This window comes from Poecilia mexicana, unplaced genomic scaffold (assembly GCF_051168715.1).
Source record: "Poecilia mexicana isolate PSO_F unplaced genomic scaffold, ASM5116871v1 scaffold_18, whole genome shotgun sequence".
In the NCBI taxonomy this organism is placed as follows: Eukaryota; Metazoa; Chordata; class Actinopteri; order Cyprinodontiformes; family Poeciliidae; genus Poecilia; species Poecilia mexicana.
Window position 1 is genome coordinate 15,013,623 of NW_028263387.1, and position 16,761 is coordinate 15,030,383.

The 16,761-nt window shown below is 39.4% G+C and overlaps 1 protein-coding gene across 2 annotated transcripts in view; it reads right to left on the reverse strand.

Moving 5' to 3' along the window:
* Positions 1-311: 311 nt before the first annotated feature.
* The window catches only part of LOC106923868 (adhesion G protein-coupled receptor L3), a 269,173-nt gene continuing 252,723 nt past the window's right edge, over positions 312-16,761 (reverse strand). For both annotated transcript variants that reach the window (XM_088015248.1, XM_088015247.1), the window contains 3 exons: positions 16,437-16,562; positions 13,327-13,423; positions 312-2,582 (listed from right to left, as the gene is read on the reverse strand). In XM_088015248.1, coding sequence (XP_087871374.1) covers positions 1,633-2,582; positions 13,327-13,423; positions 16,437-16,562 — 1,173 coding nt within the window. In that variant the 3' untranslated portion in view covers positions 312-1,632. The remainder of the gene's footprint in view (positions 2,583-13,326; positions 13,424-16,436; positions 16,563-16,761) is intronic.

Here is a 16,761-nt window from a genome sequence, read left to right on the forward strand (position 1 = left end):
GAACATCTACCATTTCTGGGCCTGAATTTAGTAGCCAATTTGGAATATACCAAAAACAGAAAGACAAGGAAGTAAAAGTAAGAGTTAAGTTATGTCAATGTACTTCACTTTCATTTATATAGAGAAAAAAAAAATCATGATCCGGACAGGAAAGCAGGACCGTCATTGCATGCAATGTACCTTATTCTGTTTTTTTTAAGTTTGAATAAAATGTGTTAAAAATATTAACATTTTAAAGGTTAAAGTAATAAACAATAACCTAATTGCTTTGCATTATAAAAAGTATTGCATCATTAAATTTACTATCATCCTTTGTCTTATTACTGTTTATTTAACAAATAAACAAATGTCACTCTTTGAGGAAAAAGAACAAAAACACCTCTGGTTTTTTTCTCACTCCAAAAGCTCTTTCTTTAATAAGTAAAACAACAAACTTTCTTTATTTGTACAGGTGCCTGGTGCACATCAAGGCTCAGTCCGTCCCGTCCTCTCGTCCAAGAAGCATGAGCTGTTTTCCAAGTGTCGATACAAACGCAGAATGCACTATGAACTTTTCTGAGGGATTTTGCAATCCCGTCTCCTTGAAGTTTTGCTATCTACACAGTAAAAGAACAAAAAAAAAAAAAAAAGAAATAAAAAGTGGGAAGTAAACTCAAACAAGAATTAAAAACCGACCCAGAAAACAGAAGCGAGCACGTTTCACAGCAATGCCTGAACAACCAGAGTGTAATTTCTTTAGGTTTTTCTGATTCTATTGAGATTTGTGATGCAACAGAAAACCAGAGCAATACAGAGCAAAAATCCAGAGGTCAGCACAACAGAATGAAACTGTTCCTAATCACTAAATTTACAGAGAAAAGGTTCGCCCGGAACAAAATACAGCAAAAACGAAACCAAGGTGAGAAAAAGCATATCATGTGCAATGCTAGTTATCTGTACAGTTACATAGAAATATGTAATAATTCTCTCATTAGTTTTTTTTCTCCCTCTTAACAAATGTTACAATAAAATAAATGAAATAAGAACAGCTATGCTTGAAAGCATACAATCTAATTCCTTCATGGCAAATGTCCAAAGTGTAAGTGTATTTTTTTTTTCATTTATTCGTTTTTTTTCTTATTTTGGAGGAACACTTCAGCAAACAAAATGTGCTGCAACTCACCAAAGAGGAAGAAAATATTTCAAAAAGTCAATATAGATACAGAAGTATAATAAAATAGTCCTTTTTTCTTTAAATTCCCCATTTACTCTGTTGAAGTCTATAAGTTCAGACTTTGGAACGGTCCGGTTCCTCTCGACTACATTGCTGAGGCGTACATTTTTCGTGGATGTCTCTTATTAGATGGAGACAAAACGCACCAAACCGGAGAGGGGTTCAGAACGAGGGAGGAGGCTGGGGACACAACATCAACTTCCTGGAATATCTAACCAAAGATAGTCACTTCCGCCCTCTTCTTATAGCAAATCGTATCCCGTTTGTGGTCAGTAACGGTGAGAGTCGAGCTGTCTCAGTCTTCAGGACAACATTAAAAACAATGGCTACCACTTCCGACAATAGGTGGAGTGAGTGAACGTGGAAGAGGACTTTGGGGAAAACAAAAGGGAACACGGGTTTGTTGAGGGTTTCTGGGCCTATAGGCTGGTGACCAGGTGTGAGGGCTCTGGGTGAGCCTCTTCTGCAGAGAGATCCTCTCTGTTAGGGGGTGCAACAAAACCATCGCTGCTGCCCCGCCCTAGCTGGTAGTAGGAATGCAGCTGATGGAGGTGATTACGGGAGCCCAGGTTGGGCATGCTCTTGTAGTAAACGTCGTCCAAGCTTGCCTCCGGACTCTTGGCATCTCCACTCTCCTTGGAGTCGTCGGTGGACTCTGCAGACACGTCGGGCAGGCCAGGCAACATTGGCATGCTGTTGTAGAGGGAGTCTCTCTGGTGGCTGTGGCTGGGTGACGAGCCTTCATCCTCGTGATGCTCGTTGTTGAGTAAGGGGAAAAAGCTTTCACTGTTCTCCTGGGGGATCCTCCTTCGAGAAGACGAGGAGTTGGAGGCAGAGGAGAAGGGATGGTGGGGGAGCGGAAGGGGCGGCGACATGGACTGCTGCAGCTGATTGTGAAGGTTGTCAACTGCCTGCAGGGCTGGCAGCGGTCTTTGTGGCAACAACGGGGCATTGGACTCCTCGCGTATCAACTCCAGACCCAGGCCTTCGTCATTGTGGGTACCAAAGGTGGAGTGATCGTCGAGGTTAAGCGCGACGTTCATGCCTATCCCCACTCCCAAGCCCATGCCGTAGCCACTGTCTTTGCCGCCGTTGCTAACATTATTAACCAGTTTGTTCACGAGGTTCCGGTTCTGCTCGTTAGAGCGCTCATGGGAATTGTTAAGGTAAGAGGGGATATAGTTGGAGGTGAGCTCTTTCAGGATCTTCTTTTCCAGGGTGGTCTCCTTGTGGTTGTATCCCCGATCGATGATCTGAACACAGTCGCTCATGTACTCGGCACTGGCGATGCTGTAACTGTTGCCATGATTACCATTCAGTGGTAGAGTATCCATGACACTTGTATCCCGGGCATTGTTCAGGATTCCCTCTGAAATGAGAAACATGGAGGGGTGGGGGACGGGGTAGTGGTGAGGGATGGGGATGGTTGACAAATGTGAATGGTAAAAACCGTTGAGTGCAGCTGCCAAAGACGTGTTGGGTGTTTTTTCAAAGCCAAATAGAACACAACACGTTTGGTCTCTTTTATGAAAGAAATTAAGCTTTCAGGGGATCCTTAAAAAGTAAATAGATCCCAAACATGATGAATTAAGAAGAAGGCATTTGAATATAGCTTGTGCATCTCAATAAATTAGAAAGTCATTGTGAACAAATTTATTTTATTCATTAAATTAATTTTCATGTTTCTCATCTTCCTCTTGACAATACATCGTATCTTCTGCATGTGATTTAAGTCAGGCAAATCTGCTGGACAGGCATGGTCAACAAATTGACTACAGGTAGACAGGCAGGTGCCAAGTCCAGCTGGAAAAAAGCTTCACAATCATCTTCAAGGTTATTGTTATGTCTGCTGCCTGTGTATTCACTTTCTATTTCAGTGAAGTTTTTCCTCCACTGAACTTTTAATAATCTCAATAACAGAGCTTTGAAAACCCTTTAACAATAACCTTTTTTTTATCAATGACCTTTTGCTGGATGACTGCAAAGATCCTACATTGTTGTAGCAAAACCATTTTAATGTATTTTTTTTTAATATTCTAATCTTCTAAGCGACTAGGCAAAATCATCAAATTTACCTCACACCTTGAAATACATCAGCCGATGAGTAATGAAGTAAAATAATGATATTCTAATTGATTGAAGTGCACTTGTAGGACACACTTACCTTGTTAAAATTTATAAAATGAATATTACTTAATCTTTGAACGGGATGTTCTACAACCAGAATAAAACACTGTTTTGTGATTCCAAACACAAACATTCACCACGGCACAAAAACTCAACGTTTATGCAGGCAAACAGACATTAAACAATTCATGCAATTCCCTCACATCTCACAGTTGGAACTTTTAACCTCATTTTGTAAAAAAAATAAAAAATAAAAAAAAATATTGAGGCGAATGCTAATATTTCTGCAACTAAATCAGTGCAAAGTTGGACATGGCACCACACGAGCATTGCTTTTTTCCACAGTTTATTTACGTCTCATCCATCTGCACTTAGCCAGGCATCTCTTAAAAAATGAATCGTATTCATTAAGTCAGAATCCCACCGCCCTGACAGGAAGGAGACAGTCTGTTCTCTCTGTTGCACTAACATGTATCTTTCATATTTCATCACGTTAACCACGCTGTTGACATCAAAGCGAGAAAAAGAAATTTGACGATAATTCAGACTACCTCAGACAAGGCCATCCAGCTTGTTAAAAGTGTCAAGCTCTCAGTCTGACCTCTTAAAAATTTGACAAGAAACATATCTCAAGTCTTCTTGAAGTGCAACGGCTTGATCAAAGTGAATTGGAGAGTAATTAAAAAAAAACAAAAACAATACTATTGGGGGCGTGAACACATGCATGTTGCTCAGAGAAGGCTACACATCAGTTTGTGCTGGTGTGCTTTAAGGATATTTGAATTATTTTGAATGTATAGCGTATTTGGCGTGCTTTTATTTTTAAGCGCATTAAAAGGCACACAAATCCGCTTTGGAATGGAAACGTTTAATGTTGTATTGCTTTCCTAATTCGATCTAGTTCTCTCCAAACTGACTTACACCGCTTTAACTACTCCTTTGTCAGCATCGGGTGGAAAAAAAAAATAAAGTAAAACCAAAGTCAATTACATTTGATAAGCAATGTTTAGTTTGACTCCCATACTTGTCTCTCTGTAGGGCTCTTTTGGGGACAGCATGAGGAAAAGGAAAAGAAGAAAACACAATAAGAACAATAATGACAAGTAAAAAGAGAAAACTGCATATACGGAACAGCAACGGTGCATCAGAAGATTACCGCAACTTTCAAGTTCCACCATGCAAATTTTGTGTGCTTGCAGAAAAAGGACCATAAAGACATCATAAAAAAAACAAACACAAATATCCTGACAAATATATACAGGATGTTTTGCTGTAACAAGTTGCAGAATCCTTGGTGGGTAGAACACGGGCAAAGGTCCTTGAGCGTCAAATGTGCCAATAAATCTTTTGATGCATTAGCATTTTCATTCCTCCAGATATTTATTTTCCATCTGTGGCACTGTAAGTGAATTACAGCCCTCCGTCACCAGCTCCAATGCAAAGTACTTGTATCGCATACATAAATTATCCACTTATCAAAGCTCTCTGAGTTTTTATCTCATCGTTACATGGGTTTCTCTCTACTTTTAAGGACTTTTACTGACTCACAAAGTTGCAGCAATCTCATATCGACTGCAGAGAGCAGGAATAAAATAATAACAGCTCAGCAGAGAGACGAAGGTGGGGGGAGGGGATCAAACTCCAATATTTAGTTGGAGCCAGAAAATGATGATGTAAACTTCTGGTTTCAACAGTATTTTGAATATTTAACTAAATATTCACAAGTAAAGTCTTTACTGAAAAGTTCAGTCAGGTATTTACATACACTTATCATTGGCAAAGATGCTTAATGAAAATTATTTTGGGGCTTTTCTATTTAAACTGTTGTTTTTTTTTCCCCCAACCGAATGGAGACGTCAGAAACAAGTTAAATATTCCGTTTTATACAAAATAATACAATTTCTATACACAAAACAAAATATTTTATACTGCTAATAAACATAGGTTAAAATTTGGCTGAATAAAAACATTTAAACATGTTTTCATTAAAGAAAGAAGTTTGTATATGAAACCGTCTCTCAATAGATATCAGTTTGAATCAATTTTGTATCAGTTTAAAAATGTAAATATAATATACCCTTCTCTATAACAATTGCAAAAACTGTTATTAGCTTTAGAGTAAACAAAACCTTCTTGTATTTCCTGGCAAAGTTTTTCCACATTTTTGACATTCCATCTTTGGAGAAGCGTTCAAAGTCTTTGAGGCTGGAAACTTTCTTGCCATCATCCCAAAGTTTATCTCCCTCTTTAGGTTCTTACTCTGCTGAAAGATCCAGAAAGACCCAACTTGAGTTTTGTGTATGCATATTTTCCCCCCGCCCCTGAATGGATTAGAGAAAATCCATGGTAAATTCAAACTTGTGCAATTAAGTTAGGATCTTTTAAGGAACTAATGTTGTATGTTTTATAATCAGTCTACCCTGGAAAACAAACGGTTCAAATAAAACAGTTTGAAAATCATAACATTCATGCCCATAACATAAATCTCTGCTCAAAAACATGTATTTTTGTTGTGTTGTTTTTTTTTTTTTGCTTCTCTTTGCTCTCGTTAAATAAGATCGAAAGGAAACCATTTTGTGTGAGAAGAACAAAACTTTAAAACTAAACACACAGAGACAGCAGACATTGCACAAGAAGTTAAACTGACAAACATTGGAGCACATTTGAAATTAATGACTGGTGATGTATCTGGCTTTCTGTGGGGGTCATTTCAAAGGATTTCCTCAGAGTTACAGTTTGATTTGGCCAAAACAGTCCAGGGGAAGAGCCTTGGTCATGAATCGAATGAGATGAGCCAACCAGATGCCACGATACACCGCCAATAAAAAAAAAAAAACCCCCACAGCAAACCAAGTCTGCAGGATTTTTGTGATTAGGCTCTTTGAAAGCTAAAACAATACATTTAGAGCAGTGTTTTTTTTTTTTTTAATTATAAACCATCCAATTATATATTTTCTCATTTGTTATCACCCTTTCTTACTTCTAAGGCACGAATAACAACGTGCCACAAAAAAAGCAAAAAATAATAATAATAATAATAAAAAAAAACAAAAAACACTGCTCTAGCCACAATGGTAAGTAATGAAAAGAAGCTAGCACACCTTGAATGTTGTACATGCCCAGCGGGTTGTTATAAACGGCAGACTCCCCAAGCAATGTATTATAGGGATTGTTAGTGCCATGAGGACGTAGGAGTGCATTAGGTATAAGATGGTTAGCCATAGCCCCTGGAGCAGCCAGAAAGAGACAGAGCGAGATAGAGAGAAAACAGAGAGAGATAGACAAGTTGAGATATAAATACATATATATATATAATAATGAGAACATACATATTAGCTGAGCAGATGCAACTGAGCAATGACATCCATTAACATCCAAATGATCACATGATCATTAATTTTAGGAATGTGGCGGCAGCGGCGGCGAGGTTTGCTGTATGAGAGCAGCGGAGCTGAACCGACGTGGCTAATGGGGCCGATGAAAAGTGTGTCGATTGTACTGTTAATGCCAGCCATTACCCTGTTGTGTGTGTGTGTGTGTGTGTGTGTGTGTGTTTTCTTTTGTTTTTTTGTGCTTCACATTCTGGCAGCATACACGTGTCGACAACCATGAACTAAAACCACAAAAAGCACCTATGTAGAAAATTGAAAACAGATGACAGTGCGTGCTAAAAAGCACATTTATGTAAAGATATAAAAATCTATGAACACAATTTTTTTTCTCCAAAATTTATTGTAGTTATTAGTAAGAATGTTGATAAAATGTATGGAAGATATGCTAAATATATATATATATATATATATATATATATATATTAGAGAGCAGCCAATAGTGTAAGTCAGGTTACATCCACCATAAGTGCCAAAATGTTGTCATTTATACATCGCTGAAATTCAAATATAAAATCAGATCACGGAAGAGCGCATCTCTTTAGCTAAGAGCTGACTGTAGCATTAGCCACCTACAGTCACAGCTGGAGGCAGAGTATATTTGTTTTGCTTTCTTCTTCTTGTTCTGAACACAAAACGTCCAGATGCAGTTATAATGTCAGACGTACAGCTATATTTAACTCTTAGTCACGCCAGTGACTGAAATATCCCTGTTTTGCTTTTTTTCTGCCTTCTCTGCCTACGCTTTTGATGTCACATTTGAGATGATGCATTTAGCAAACATCACTGAGTTATTTTAAATGTCCAGTACCTGAATGTGGCATTGAAGGCAAAGGCATTTTAAAGCATCAGAAACATCATCAAGTCACCATTTTAACATTGAGCTGCTGTTCTCAGAAGGTTACATAAGAGACTCTCAGCTGTAGCTCTCATGCAGCGCCTCAGACTTTGCACCAATGTAAAATTGTGCATAAAATATTTACAAAAAGTTTCCTTTAATGCAGTGTCTTACTCTCACACTCATAAATCTTGGAAAGTCCATCCTTCAATGTGAGGAATTTTTATTTAGTTAAAAACAAAAATGCAGTGGTAAGGGAGAACGATTTTTAATAAAATCACAGCCCTACAGAATAAAAGTAGCCGCAGCATTCATTTTAATTCAAGAAAGCAGAAACTTGCCTTAAAGTATATCATCAGGCAGCGAAACAACTACAACCACTGCAGCTGTGAGAAAAACGACAGGATGGGGGATCCTAGTTTATGTAGGCACCACACGCAAAGAGGAGGATGGTAAAAAAAAAAAAAAAATCTCCAAAGCTCGCTGCTAAAGAACTGCATGAAAGAAGTGGCATTTTGGTTTCTCCATATCTGCTATATGCTTCTAGGCTTTTTGCACAAAGTTTAGCCAAGGTTGCCAAAAACAGTAAAGGGCACTGCGTCTAACAGCAGGAATGGTGGAATTAGGAATGGCTGTTTTTATTTTTTTTTTCCTGATTTACACAGATTCACCCTTACATATGTGGTAAAAAAAAAAATAGTTCAGAGTAAAACCAAAAAGCTTGTCCACGACAAAGAAACTTCAACAAGTGAGGTATCAGATGCGCCACTGTTATTACGTCTTCTGTCTGTGCCATTCTTCTGAGCTGAAGTGGTGTGTCGTGTCCTTTTCTCTCTCTCTCTCTCTGTGTAGAGAAGAGATCAGCATTTGCTCATTCTCTTTGTAACTGCTGCTGAAATACCCTTTGAATGTAGAGCTGTCTTCTCTTTAGTCAAGCTGGTCATTACTTCGCTCCAGCCTGGCCTCTTTTTCGCACAAGCAGTTCGCCCGGCTCATTTTCTAGTTAAGCAACGTTGCTCGTCTTCGGAGTCCCGCCGCCAGAGTGACTCATCGGTTTCCCGCGTACGTACACCGCCGCACCAGAGCAGCCTTCGCTGGTCTGATTAGCCGCAGGATCCGAAGGCTCTGAACTTAAACACAGATGAACCGTATTTGTTTTCTTTTCTTCGCGGATGATAAAGGAAAAAAAATATATATTAATTGACTTTCAAGCTTTCAAAGACGTGCAAAATACATGGCGTGGTGAAAATATTTGCAGGCCGGATTCATTTCCTGTTTGCGAGATTTCCTTCCTGCTCCCGTCAACACGATTCGGCGCCGTCATCGTGAAAGAAGCCAAATGCACGACTCGTGAGGGGGATGCACGCGTGTGCTTCTGCAAGAGCGCGTAAACATCCTTTATCCAAGGTGCATGTACACAGCAATTAGATCCCCCTGCAGACCACCGTTGTCTTCTGTGCTCTCAATCTGTCACGCCATGCGAGAAAGGTTTTATTTTACTTTTTAAATTACACAATCAGAACTTTGCCTCAGCATTCAAACCCTACTGACTTTTTTTTTTTTCACATTACACCCTAAATTTTTTTAAATATTTTATCAGGATTTTGTGTAAAAGAGCAAGACAAAGTACTGAAGAAGGAAAATTATACGTGCTTTAGATTATTTAGAAAGAAAATCCGGGTGTGTTCTGCCTTCAGCTCAACACCTGCAATTAGAGCAGCAGGACATTTGATGTACGTTTCTACCTGCTTGACACATTCCGGTTTTTTATGAACTTTTATCTGTCTCGCCTTAAGATTCTCAATTGGATTTAGATCTGAACTTTGACTAGGACCGTCTGACACCGTCTTGCATCCCCCATCAGGTTTTCTTCCAGGATTGCCCTGTATTTCGCAACCATCCGTCTTCCGGGGACGATCCTGCTGCCACCATGTTTCATTGTGTCGCTGGTGTGTTTAGGGTGTAATTTCCTGCCTCGTATGTGTTTTGCACCGAGGACAAACAGTTCGGTTTTGGTCTAATCTGAACGGAGAATCTTCAACATGCAGTTTCACCCAAGTGGATTAGGGAAAACTTCAGACAGCATTACTCATGCCATTCTTTAACGACAGCTATCTTCCTGATACTCTTTCAGATTCGTGGAATTTTGCAAAGCACTGCCATTGTTTATGTTATTATATAAGTTCCCCTTTACTTTGGCAATCCTCAAAGTAAAATAAATTCTTCAATTACAACGTCTCGTTTTGTTTAATCTTGTAGTATAATTAAGATTTCCTTTTGCTTGAATTTGGTAATAAGTAGACATGTTATTATTTTTGCACAGAAAACTGAATGTTGTTTTGATTGCAGGAGGGGGGGGGGAGGAGGGAGCAAAGAAACAGTAATTTGCTGCTGCAAGTGTCGCTTGCCCTAATTACAGTGCTCTTCACAAACAACCAGCCTCCCCTTTTTTCAATCCCCCACAATGACCAATCCCCAGCTTATTGTGTCTGCGTCCAAATTAAACAGATTACAAAAAAGAAATTGCACTAATTGTGCAGTCGTAATCCTGAATAAGGGAGACAAATTGAACGTGCGACGGCATCGGGATGATTGCGCGGCTCTGCTTTCAAGGGGAGCGCAGCGAGGAGCGTCAGCTGTGAGCTCATTCTCCTGGTGCTTTGAGCTGAGGTGGGAGGCAGGGGGCGCGGGGGGGTGGGGATGAGGGGGGAGGAGGGCAAAATCTGCCAGAGCGTCAAGACTGCAGAGGCCAAATCAGCAAGAAATATTTGCTCCTCAACACATAATTCCTTAATAAGCACACAGGAAAAGCCACGCATGAGTGCAGTTCTATTCGCGTCTGCTCCTGATGGTGCTTGTGATGGCAGAGCGCACTACCCGACATGCTCTACAGCTACTTTGAGGGTTTTCTCCATCACTCAAAACCTGGTAAGCAGCCATAAATAATTTGTGCCTCCGCTTTTTGTCTTTATGGAAGATCCGTGTAGACCTTTTTTTTTTTTTTACCTTCATCTCCCCACCAAACTCCTGACCTTCAACCCCCACCGTCCACCCTCTCTCCTCAGCCTCTGCACAATTGATAACAGTCACGTCTGTTGGCGATGCTGAGCTGAGCGCCTAATTACAGAGATCATGACACTTCCTCACTGTGTCGAACATTAATCCATCATTGTAACTATGCATTAGCGTCTTTGCGAGCGGGCGCCCAGAGTGAATTTAGAGAGAGAGAGAGAGAGAGAGAGAGAGAGAGAGAGAGAGAGAGAGCAGTGTGGAACCGGAGCTCTTCAATCAAGAGATGTGATGACTGCCGAGAGTGTTAGGGAGGCATGCCAGCGAGAGCGGCGTTTGCAGCTTGATGTCAGATGTAGTCTGGTTTCTGTTTTTCCTCTCTGAGCTGAGAAGCCCTGAAGTGAACTCAGTGACTGTCACTGTCAAAGGCGTTGCTCTAAAATACTTCGACTTTTTTTTTTCTTCTTTTTTTGTAGCTGATAATAAAAGCGGTGAAATCAATTTTTTAGCTTGTTATACAACTAAATCTTCCCTAATGCCTCGCTTACACTGAACGGGGTAGATGGGTCGGTGTGGTTCGGTTAAGCTGTTTCATGACTCGGCACATTCAGGAGAGCGTGTTCACAAACAGTTAAACTCTCACTGGGCAGGCTGGGTTGAATCCCTACGCCTAACGTGGCGTCATGCTAACGCAACGACAAACGTGACAGACTTGTACGTTTGGCGCTTTTTACTAGACGTAACTTTTTTCTGTCCTGAAATCAATGGGGTGTGCTGTGTGATGCCAGTAGCTCCATCCTGAATGCGTTGTACCACATTGTCCTATGGACCTACAACTGAAGGGGCTCCAAGAATGGTATGGTCCAGTTTGGTTGCGTGGACCGCTTTTACAGTGGAGGCAGACAAAAAAGCGGAACAGCACATTGAAAATGAGATCTTGGCCTATTGAAGCCTTTAGCCTTAAAATGAATTTGTTTTCTATTGCAGTAACATAATCTCACACTAAATTAAGTTTAAAGTACTCTTTATAAACAAAGAAAAGCTTCATATGAAGGTAATTTTAAATATATATATATATATTTGAAACTGAGCTGCACCCCAACGGGTTGGTATAAGGCAATCTGGGGCTCAATTCCTGACATTTGCTACATTTCCTTCCTCATTCTCTCTCAGACTATTATGAACAAAAGATCATTTCTCCTTTTTGATATATATTGTAAGAAACTGGTTGTCATTTTTGAAGAGTCAACATTTTATTTCTATTTTTAGGCTTTAAAGTCAAATAAAAAAAGAGACATTTGTTAGTTTTCTTCTATAGAATGTTATTTGTTTAAAATTATGTAAAAAAAAAACAAAAAACAAAAAAAACAACAGTTTCAGACTACTCAAAAAAAAAGTATCCTTTGGGAAATGTATTACCTTCATGTTATTGTTATTGTAGCCATATTTAAAATGATTATTAATGTTCTATAGGAAATATAAAGTTTTGGGCATAAATATTTGTGTAGTTCTAGAAAAATCACTTATTGAATAGACCAGATTGAAATAAATTAGTGTATTCAGATACATAAAGACTAAACTTCTGTAGCTCAAACAATGTAAAAAAAACAAAAAAAAAACAAAGAAGAAACATACGGTCTAATGCATCTAGGGTTACCGTGTCCCTGTGTTACCAGCACACCAGGATACAGAGAGTCGCGGATGCAGCGATGCACCCATAATGTCATCTGCCAGGACAGGCAAGTCGAATCAGGATTACGGTCTGGGGTCACATCAGCTCATCTGCTTGACGTTCAGCAACAAATATACTCCCAACACACCCCCCCACCGCCGCCCCCCAAAAAATACAAAAAAACCCAAAAACAACCAGGCAACTACAGAAATATGATGAACGAATACGTCTTATCTTTCATCAATATATATTTTGCTGATGGCACAGCTATAATCAAAGATGACAATGCCACGACTCATCAGATCACATTGTGAAGGAATGGGTCAGGGAGCATGAGACATCATCTTCAATACGTGGATTGGCCACCACAGAGTTCAGACACTAACCCCACCGGAGAGCCACTGCAGTCCGATACATCTTTTATCAATAAGGTAAGATGAGAAAAAAAACAATTAATGCAACCTTGTGACCAACACAGAGAATGTATTTTTTATTTATTTATTTTTGCTAGGCTGTGCATTATGTAATAATGTGGGGTTTTTTTCAAACTGGATGCCCTGTATCTCTTAAAATATTAAATTAACTAGAACTTATGGATTGGTTTTTGAAATGCATATGCTATTATCTATTTTATAGTGTAAATGTGTGTTATTTTTTTCCCCACCCTGTAGTAAAGTCTGCCTTCATTGACTGATTGACAGAAATTTCATTGGCTGTAAGTTGACTTCACTTCTTATGCATCTGGATGTCTAACTTCAAAAACATAATGCTGCAACTGCGTTTAGAGGTTGAATAAAACGTATATTTTGAAAAACACGGGCATTTTCTGATGTAATTAAGACAAACTACTGAGAAATGACAGAGTTGCCCTGACGTTAATTGATGCATCTAAGTTTTTGCCTCAGATACTGAGTTATGAAATGCTTTGAACCCTGCGAAAACCTTGCATCATGTTAAGAGGAAAGCATTTGTATTGTCAAAAGAAAAAAAAAAAAAGAAATCTCAGTTTGAATATTTTTAGCAGAAACTAAAGGCTGAAGGAATCACTAATGACAGTAATTCCTGCAGGACCAAATACCTCTGTTGAGCGACGCCGAGCTGTTGATGTCTCCGGTCATAAAAGAGGACTCAGACTGCTTTCTGACTGTGTCGTTCCACATTCGACGGATGCGGCTCTGCGGAGACAAACAACATGCCAGAACACATCAGAATATTTGCCCTATGAGCTGTCAGAGGTACAAAATTAGTCAGTGCTCAGAGAAGACCAGAGGCAGTGAGATGGAATTTAATACGCCAAGTTTCTTAAGCATTTGACCAAGTTTCTGCAATTGTATATCTTCCAAGTACAGTAGCTTTCAGAAGCATTCAGACCTGTTAGATTTTCTCACATGTTGTGATGTTGCAGGCGAAACCTTCACCGTATGTTATTGGGAGTTTATGTGGGAGACCAACACAAAGTCGGTGAACTGGAAGGAAAATCAAACAATCTTTTCGACACTTTTACGGAAAGAAAACGTGTTAAACGCATTTCAGGTTGTCTAAATTCACTTCAAATGAATGCATAAAATCTTTCCGAGAAGTAAAGTCTCTCATGATTATTATCCACTGACACCTGCAGGTCATCGGTCCCCATTTAAAAGCTTTCCTGTTTTATCTGTTTGTCTTTGCCACTTCATTACTTGACCTCCCACCACCCGAGCAACACCAGCGTCAAGCATCAACTTATAGCTCCCTCAAGGGATCTCGTTCTGTATAAGAGTTAAAGGGACCCAGCTCCATAAATCTTCCTAATCAATAGAGGTCAACTGCAATCTTTTAATTAAATAAAGCTCCCTCATTTTGATGACTTAACCGGTACTGGCTCTACTTGTGCTAACGCAGTGTTTCCATGCATTATTGATGCACCTGGTTGTAGGTTCTACCACCAAATTGAGAGGGTTTTAGATGGCAATCATGACAGAACTTATAGTTTTATTGCAGGCTTTCTAAACAATCACGCATCTAGTTTAAGTATTTTCAGAACTCTCAAGCTAACGTGTTGCTGAATAGAAGACAAAGATTGAAACCCGGAACTAGGTTTTGGACTATTTGGATGGTTAGGGAAAAGAAGTTCTCATTATGAAGTCAACTTAATTAAGTTTCTGCTAACAGAAGGTTAAGTTGAACAATTTGGAGCTACTGCCTTTTCACTCTTCCACCTAAATCTACATACAAAGCCTTTTCTATAACCTGCTAATGTCAAAAAACACACAATTTCACAATTGTGGTGTTTCCATTAATTAAGAAATTAAAATCACACGCGAATAGCCCTGCTCGTACAAAAAAAGTCATTAAAAATTATGGCAGCGACAGATGTAAACACTTACATGAGATATATTTATATTTCAGCCACAGCACAAGAGCTCATCATCTATCAGCCATCACAGAACACAACGACGTGACACAAAAACCTGTATGTTGGGAGAGGCTATGTATGCGGCTGTTTTGGGAAAGTCAGCGATTCTACAGAAGAGCTATGCATTCATTGCTTTCAAATGACAAGCTCAACTTTTGACATTTCTGACAAGATGGCTGTTGCTGCTGTACATAAACTGCCCTGAAACGTGAGACGCGCAAAAAAAAAAAAGTATTTCCATTGCAGTTTTGCAACACACACATATTTCGACACGGCTGAAAAATCCCCACATCCTAGCGCAAAAACCTTTGATCAAAAAAAGTTTATTTTCAAAATCGGTGCGTTTCCATTAAGCAAATTTCCGATTTGCACAAAAGAAATCAGAATGTTGCCACCAGAAAAGTTTCACGGTCAGAGAAAACACATTTTAACATATTCTTAAACGGTAATGGTAAAATATTGGCTTCATCAGCTGAGAAAGTTTGAGCTGGAGATTAGCGCTATGGTGGTAATTTGGTCTCGTTGTTAGTTTGTTTTCACATTTGGTGAGATACTGACTGCTCAGTATCGCTCCGCATATTTTCACCGTGAAGGAACCCAACTATCCGCCTCAACTCTGGCTCCCTTAACACTTCACAGCTATGTGTCAGCTTAATTATGTCATTGCCACCTCCATGCATATCTAATCGCACTGAAGCAACTGTTCCTGTTTTTATTTCTCTTTCACATTAGCCAGAATGTGTTTTTCTTAAAAAAAAAAAAAAAAACCTGAATAATGCGGTTCCGGTGTCAACTGGAGATAGCTCATATAATTTAACAGGAACATGCACTGGCACAGTGGAACTGATTAACATGTTATACACCTATTTATTGGGACACAGATTGCCTGAAGATGATTTCGCGAGGACAAAAAGTTGAAGACCTCGTATCCCGTGGGTCAAGCTGTACTTTGCTGATTACACATTCATTTGAAAGAGTTTTCAGAGCACTTCCATGTATGCGGTAGCCGAGGATGAGGTTGCAGCCTTCTTGTTGAAGCAGTGCGCATAATGAAATGCTTTGATCTATATGCAGAAATCCCGCTCGTATCGTGGGATGCCACTGCATGCTTAACTCTGAGGACTATTTATGATGCAGCACTGAGAGGAAATTACTCTTTGGGAAGATGTTCAGTTATCGTTTTTTTTTTTTTTTTTTTTGCCTGGCAGTTCATGCAATAGTGGATGTTAATGTGGGAGGAATCCATTAGGAATTTACTTTACACAGAGACACAGCACTTGCACGCAGAAACATGTCTTGGCAAAATCCTCGTGAGATTTGACAAATTCTTTACTGAGCTAGAGGCAAAAATTCAGTTATAGTCTTCATGTCATGTCAATGTGGGTTCTAGACATGTTAAAAAAAATAAAATAAATAAAACATCAGGCTGGCTGGTTTCACTTACGGGGATTTGGCTTAGCTACCGCTTCCCCGCTATCACTTTGAGACACGAGCAAACAGTTTCTTTGAAATCTTTCTTGTATATTTACAGTAAACTGCCACTGTACAAATGGTTCCTTTGAGCATCTAAAATCAGGCGTTTTTTTTTTTTTTTCTGTAATATGATCCATGATCGACTCCCGGGCTCTAACTCTATTATGTGATTAAAGTGCTAATGAATACGTAGGTGACAAGTAGAGTTCAACAGAACTACTGAAAGGAATAACCTTTAATAAAATTGTTAAAGACCTGCAAACCCCCCCCCCACAAAACAAAAACAAAAACAACAAAAAGCAGAATAACAATGTTTTAACCTGTGACCCAGAAGAATACCGTCCCGGAGCACGAGAGGCGCTGCCCTTTGCAGAGCCAATGGAGCTGTCCACACTTTTGCCGCTGCAGCAGTGAGTACGCAGGCACTTCCCGTACTCTTTACGCACCTGCAGAAAATAATCAAAAACAGGCAAAGCATGCTTACATGAAAAAAAACAAAAAAAAAACACAAAAAGTCCACAAAGTTTCATATTAGTTTAATAATCTGTTCCTGGTAATACTTTGTGTAACCCTCTTTTTGCCTATAGGAGACAGGTTGTTTTTTTCCCTTTGACATTTCACGTGGGTTGGAGTAAAGGCTACACA